Source organism: Fringilla coelebs (assembly GCF_963513975.1).
Source record: "Fringilla coelebs genome assembly, chromosome: 18".
Lineage (NCBI taxonomy): Eukaryota > Metazoa > Chordata > Aves > Passeriformes > Fringillidae > Fringilla > Fringilla coelebs.
Genome location: NC_140044.1, coordinates 7,577,127 through 7,583,996, shown reverse-complemented (window position 1 = coordinate 7,583,996; position 6,870 = coordinate 7,577,127). Strand labels below are relative to the sequence as shown.

Sequence of the window (6,870 nt, the reverse complement as noted above, 5' to 3'; positions counted from 1 at the left end):
AAAAAAAAAAGGAAAAACCCCATTATTCACCTTATAAACCGTTGTTTAAAGCTTTTTTTTTTTAAGGTTTTTGTAAAAAATCGTACAGTACTCAGCTGCCAGCCAACTCCCCAGCCCCCGGCTCCACCGAGCCCCGGTCCCCCTGCGGAGGCCAAGGGGCCACCCCGGGTGCTGCCTGTGCCGGCCGGGCCCCCCGGATGCCGTGAGCGCGGCGCGGACCCGCGGTGCGGAAAGTGCGGCCGCCAATGCTCAGGCTGAGGCGGCGGCGGGGCCGGGCCGGGGCTGGAGCCGGGGCCGGGCGGGCGGAGCCGCCGCCGCCGCCATGGGGCTGCTCAACTTCACCCGCGAGCCGGTGCCGGAGGCGGTCAGCGCCGACATGCACAACCTCAACCAGCTCAGCGCCCAGGTGCGCCGCGACGGGGACGGGCGCGGTTGGCGGCGGGGACAGCCCCGGACACGGAACCGGCGGGGCGGCGGCGGCCGGGCGGGGCGGGCCGGCACCGGGAGCGGGACCCGGCCGGCAGCGCGGCACCGGAGCGGTCCCGGGTGTGCCGGTCCCACCGCGTCTCCAGGCCCACGTGGCCGGGTCCCTGCTGGGCCCGGTGCCCGGGGCAGGGCGGGCAGCGTGCTCGGTGCCCGGCAGTACAGCCCCGATCCAGCCCGGTGAGCCCCGCGCACACCGGAGCTGTTCGAAGGATGTTTATGGAATCATGGAATCCCAAAACGGTTTCGTCTGGAAAGGACCTTAAACACCATCTAGTTCCACCTGCCTGCCATGGGCAGGGGCGCTGGTGGAGTGCCTGGCGGAGGGCTCAGATCGTGCCTGGTGGGCGCTGGGGTCCTGTCAAGCACTGGGGTTTGTGGTGGGACCACACAGTGTTCGGGTTGTGATCCCACCCCAGATTCCCACCCTGTGCTTCCTGCCTCGAGCTGAATGGTCCTGGTCATTGGTACCATCTGCCTGCAGGTCACTGATGCCAGGTGTGCAGCTTGGACTGAAGTTATTGGAAACGCTGAGGTTTTTCCAGCCCATTTTGCCAGCACTGAGGATATCAGTCTGGTAACAGCCTGGTGACAGCTCAGTGCCATCTCTGTGCCATGGCTGAGGCTGAGGGCAGGGCAGGACCTGCAGCCACAAAGCAGCCAATACCACTTTTGGCCATGCCCAGAAGGTCACTGCCAGCACTGGTGCTGGTGCCAGCAGCCTCTCCATCCCTGCCTGCCAGCTGCACACCCAGAACACTGAAAGCAGCAACTACACCCTTAACCAGTTCTCTTCCTTTCCCAGGTTATTCTGGTTACCCTGTGGGGTTTGTGAAACATGAGGCTGGATGTTCACAACTTTTCCCACTCGCAATTTTTGGATTGCACAAGATATAACAGCAGCTCCCAATTAGCCACAAGTCACAAAAGCCCTGTGCAGTGCCAGCTACGAGCTGCACAGACCCCTTGGGAGGCTCTGAAAAGATCCTGGGCAAATCCCATCCACAGGCATCACATAATGCCAGGGACAGAGCACCAGCACGGGTCCAGCTCTGGGACCAGTGTGCTGGAGGCGGGTGGAGCTGGGTCAGGGGGGTACATCACCACCTCATCGTGGTGCCGCTGCGGTGGTGAGGTGCTGATGTCCGAGTCTAACACTCTCCTGTTTCTTCACAGCAATTCTCAGCGCTGACTGAAGTGCTTTTCCGCTTTCTGACAGAGCCCAAGGAGGTAAGCCAGAACTCGAGAGATGTGCGAGTGCAGCTCTGGTCAGAAACAGAGAAAAGATTTAGTCACTGTTCTTTCTCTTGAGCAGGTAGAAAGATTTCTGACGCAGCTCTCAGACTTTGCCACCATGAATAAAATCAGCTTGGGCCCCCTGAAAAACATTGTCAAAAGTATTCTTCTGGTGCCCAACGGTAAGTGATGTATTTGCATATCCTGCCCTGAGGCCAGTCTGTCCCAGCCATTCCCGCAGGGCTTGGTTTGCACAATGTGTTAATGGTAGCTAATACAGTGCTTAGCATTTAAGAATCAAAAGTTCCCCTGTTTGGTGACTCTTTGTATTCTTTATACCCTGCCTGCATGCACATTTCACGGGCTTAAGTAAACTCCCTTAAATATCTGTGCATTAAATGCAGCACAACATCTTGGTTTAAGCAAGACCTGTAAATCCCTTTTGCCAGATCTGGGCAGCCTCGTGTTGGCACCGAATCTCTGCAGGAACTTCCACCCAAGTGACCCAGCGCTGTAATTCCTCCAAGGCCAAGCGCTGTTGGAGACAAATAAGACAGTGCACAGGGGTTTGGAGCGGGCTGGGACTGCTGCAGTTCTAGGCCATGTGGAGGAGACAGCTGACCTTGCAGTTCTAGAGAAACACACGCCCTGTCCAGCTCTTTCTCATTCAGAAACAGTGATGAAGAGGTTTGAGGGGATTCCACTGGAATACCCCAGACTCCAGCACTTTATAGGATTACTGTGATGTTGTGGCTGCCGTTTGACACGATAATGCATCAAACACTCCACGGCACGTTCATCCCATTGATCCTTCCTGTTATTAATAGTCCCTTGCTATTACCCTTCAGCCCTGGGTTCCCTGTAGCTTCCCTCACAGCCCTGATGCTGAGCACAACTCTTTTCAGAATTTGTTTTGAACTTGTCCTACTGCTTCAAACAACTTTTCCTATCCAGGAGTAAAATAGTTTTCTTTCCTGCAACCGTCTTGTGGGGATTTAATGCAGAATTTGCATTTTTTCCCATCATGATTCAGGCCTTGGTGCCCCCATCTTGTCGTTCTTGAGTGTGCACTGGCTTCAATCCCGTTGTAACTTTTCCTCGGCTCTGGGATGCCACGTTATCAGGGATCAGAACAGATCACAGCAGATAACTTTGCCTCTCTGCTACACAGCCGGAAAGCCACGTGGGGCTCGCAGTCTCCTTGAATTTATGAGATTCCTGCTCTTGGCTTCAGAGAGCAGAATCCTTGTAAAGGTCCCTGTGCTGCCTGGGCCCCAGAACAAAGGGGGAAGGCGCAGCGGGGGAAAGTGTTATATGCACACGTTCACACCCATCATCCCAAACACAGCAGGTAGGTCAAATTAGCAGCCCGCCAGCCTTAACAGTTCTCCTTTAACAAGCAAAGCGGCTACAGGAGAGAAAGCAGCAGCTTCAAAACATAACCGCTGTCGCTGTTCCCATGGATACCTGCAATGGGATCTCGCCCTCTCCCAGGCACTCCCAGAGCCCGGACTTTTAAAGCACCGGGCATCTGCAGAGATACTGGCAGGCACGACTGGGTTTCCAATCTCCGAGGAGCTGTGGTTTGCTTCAAAACACAGCTCAGAAACAGAGGCTTTCCAGCGTCGAGTCCCATCCCTGCCTCTATTTGACTCAGTAAAAATTGGTTTGACTCATTAAAAAGTGATTTCTTTTCCTCTTTGTGGTGTTTATTCAGGTGCCCTGAAGAGGAATTTGTCTTCTGAACAAGTCAGAGCAGATTTCATTGCTCTAGGTATGTCACATGATTTCCACTAAATAAAAGATAATTAATATTTATCACATATAGTAATCTCATATGGTTTCCCCCCACAGGCCTCAGTGAAGAGAAGGCCAGTTATTTTGCAGAACAGGTATTCATATATTTTTGCTTGTTTCTAAGCTAACAAAATGTCATTTCTGTGAGTGGGAACTCATAAAACCCCACTGTGCTCCTGAGACACATCAGCATGTTGGGTATTTTCTTCAAAACCAGCTTGGGATTTTGAACTGAAGATCCTCAGAAAACTAATAAGGAGCACTTTGTCTGATGATACCTCTGGTTTGCCAGGGCCTCTCCCCCATCAGTGTCACAGTTCCTGCACTGCTGTGTGGCTTTCATGTGATGTTTTTGTGCTTCCCATGCTTTGAGCCCTGAGGTCATGCAGTTACATGAACACATGGCTTTTTGCACAGATATTGTTACGCTGAACCAGTGCTAAAACAAAACCAGGGAGTTTCATTTACAGAAGTGACGGGGCAGATGGAAATCCTAGCAGGACTCAAAACACCTCTGAAAGCCCTCCTGGCCACATTAGTTCTCTCTTTACTCTGGGCTTCTGCCATCCTCTGCCTTCGTTCTGACTCTGGTTGAAGTTTCAGGTACAGACAGAGGCCTCTCTGAATTAATTGCTGGTGTGTCTTTTGCTCTTGTAGTGGAAGGTGAATTCCCCCACCCTAACACGCCTGGCTGTGGGTCAGACACTGATGATTAACCAGCTGATAGACATGGAGTGGAAGTTTGGAGGTAATAGAGCTACAGCATAAACTGGAGGGGTTGGGAAACCCAGCAGCAGCTCTTGGCTAAATAACGTTTTATTTCACCACTTAACTAACAGATTATCTGCCTTCTCTTCTTTCTGACTCACAGTGACTGCTGGGAGCAGTGAGCTGGAAAAAGTGGGAAGTATCTTCTTACAGGTAAATCTCCCACATCACAGAGTTCAGCTTGTAGGGCAGTTGAGGAACAAGCTCCAGCCAGGCATGTGGGAAGCACTGGCTGTGAGGGAAGGAGAGGGAAGCTCTGTGGGTCTCACAGGAACAGGCTCTGTGTCTGCATCTTCAGTCTCCAAGTGCTGCTGCCAGCAGAGAGCAGACACACTGCTGTTTGTTTCTCCTCTGAAGACATGAGGTATCACAGGAACCTGGCCCATTCTGAAAAGTTATTCAAAAAGCTCAGTTTAGCAAAGGTCAGCCTTCTTGGGGAGGGAGGGAAAGTGGGATCAAGGACTTCCAGAGATCTTCCCAATGCCCAAGGTATCTGTTCCTACAGTGACACTTCTTGAAAAGCCTGTCAAAGATGTGTGTGCTGTGCAGCAGTCAAACTCACAGCAGACTCCTGCTCTGCTGTCCTCTCCTGGTGCTCAGATACAGGTCTCAGAACTAAAATACTTCTGCTTTTCCTTTCCCCAAGCTGAAGCTGGTGGTTAAAAAAGGGAGCCAATTGGAAAACGTGTATGTTGGTGAGTTAACAGTTCTGACAAGAGGGAAGGATGGGAAAGCTGCAGTTTGGGGCTTGGGGTGTTGCTGGGGATGGGGGAGTCTGGGGGCAGAACCAGGGTGGGGTCACTGCAAAAGCATCACTGTGGTTACTCCTGCCTCAGCCTCTCCATCACTGTGGCTGTTCCTGCCCCACAGGCACTCCAAAACTGTTCAGGAACACTGACTTTTGGGCACCTTCACATCTGTGCCTCAGTAAACACTGAGCAGTCAGAGCAGCAGGGCAGAGGAGGAAAAGAAATTATTCCCAAGGACGGAGTGCTGTTGGGAGATCCCATTCCAGGGGGAGATCCCAGCCTGGCCCCTCTGGCAGCCTGGCTAGCATAAGGACCCAGCTGCTGGGAATCACAGTCCAGCTTAGGTGAACATGAGTTGCTCCGTGGTAGCGCCAGAACAGCTTTGCCAATGTTGGAAATGTAACCTGAAATCTGAAATCTAAGATTTGATGCCTTTTTCTTTTTTTTTTTTTTTTTTTTTCCTGCAGAGTTAACTTTGCCCCAGTTCTACAGTTTTCTGCATGAAATGGAACGGGTCAAAACCAGCCTGGAAAGCTTCAGCTGAAACTGCACAGAGCTGAGCCGACATCTGTCCGGGATGTTTAATTCCTCCTCGTGGGCCTGCAGATCTGCTCTTTCCCAGCTGACTCTTCACACCCCGATAAGAGAAGACAAGCTGTGCAATGAGCAGTGGTGTCATGGCCCAGCAGGACCCATCAATCCTTTAGAACCTGAAACTTGGGCTAAGTTTCAGCTTTTTCAAAGCACCTACAAGTCCACTCTTTTTTTTTTAATGATACTATTATGAGAAACTGTGGTCAGAAGTAATGTGGATACCTTTACTAAAATAGCAAAGAAATAAACCCATTCCCATCCTGCTCCATTTGTATAAGAATCTGATTTTGTGAGAAAAAGAAAAACAGTAGCAAAGAATCATTTTGAAACCTGGAAGGATTAAGCAGAGAGGATGACAAAAGCAAGGAGAGCATCCAATGTGGGGAATCACTTAGTGCTCCCTTCAAGCCTCTTTCTTCTCTTGTATTAAGAAACATGTTGATTAGCTTCTTCCCAATTGTGCCTCATTATGGGAAAGTATCTCAGTGGTAGGTGATTTTAAATCTTAACCAAACAGCTGCCTCTGTGCATGGGGGTGGGGGGACATCTCAGGGGGTGACGAGATAAATCTCATTTGGATGTGCTGCTCTTTAATCTGCAGCGTGTGTGACATGGCACAGTCAGACCCAGCCCGTTTGGACATATGTCCAAACCCCATGAAGTGCCATTAGCTCCACTCTCCAGTTGTCTGAGGGCAGGGATGAGCTCTTCATCAGGAGGCAGAGGGGTGCTCCAACCCACCTGGGGCAGTGTTACAGTCACTGAGGTTCCTCTCATGTCCAGACTGTTGAGTGGTCCTGAGCTGGCTGAAGCCTCTCCCACAGCACAGGGATGAAGGAAGCTCCTCTTACAGGGCACATCCCAGAGCATCTCTGTGTCCCTGGCACACTCAGCAGTTCCAGAGAAGGGAATAAACCCATTACCAGGGAATATCCCAGTAAGATACTCTGTTTTCAGCTTTCACCTGAAGGGATTCACTGTCCCATGGTATCCTGCCAGTCTGCTGTGGGGCTCCCTGCAGCAGCAGCTGCTTCCAGTTAGACCCGTCCCAAACAGATCATTTCTGTGAGAAAAGCATCACAAAGCTCCCTGCAACTCACAGCTTCACCTGTGGGTTTCCAGCAGCAGCAAAGCCAGCACTGAGTGTCCCTGCACTGCATTTCCTGCGGTGTTGCAGGAGTGACTGGGAGCAACAGCGGGCACAGGCTGATCCATACATTTAGGAAGTGGGGAATCCTGCTGG

General features: G+C 51.6%; 1 protein-coding gene across 2 annotated transcripts; it reads left to right on the top strand.

Annotated features, from left to right (window-relative positions):
• The first annotated feature begins 257 nt into the window (after nucleotides 1-257).
• On the top strand, nucleotides 258-5,880 carry COMMD7 (COMM domain containing 7). Of its 2 annotated transcripts, none has more exons than XM_084217746.1 (9): nucleotides 258-406; nucleotides 1,660-1,713; nucleotides 1,799-1,901; nucleotides 3,437-3,493; nucleotides 3,574-3,611; nucleotides 4,174-4,264; nucleotides 4,388-4,437; nucleotides 4,931-4,979; nucleotides 5,501-5,880. In XM_084217746.1, the coding sequence occupies exons 1-9, from the start codon at nucleotides 323-325 to the stop codon at nucleotides 5,575-5,577; spliced, it is 603 nt and encodes a 200-aa protein (XP_084073872.1). In that variant the 5' UTR covers nucleotides 258-322; the 3' UTR covers nucleotides 5,578-5,880. The 2 variants fall into 2 exon arrangements, with proteins under 2 accessions (XP_084073872.1, XP_084073873.1); XM_084217747.1 differs by having other exon boundaries at nucleotides 281-406; nucleotides 1,796-1,901.
• Nucleotides 5,881-6,870: the final 990 nt, after the last annotated feature.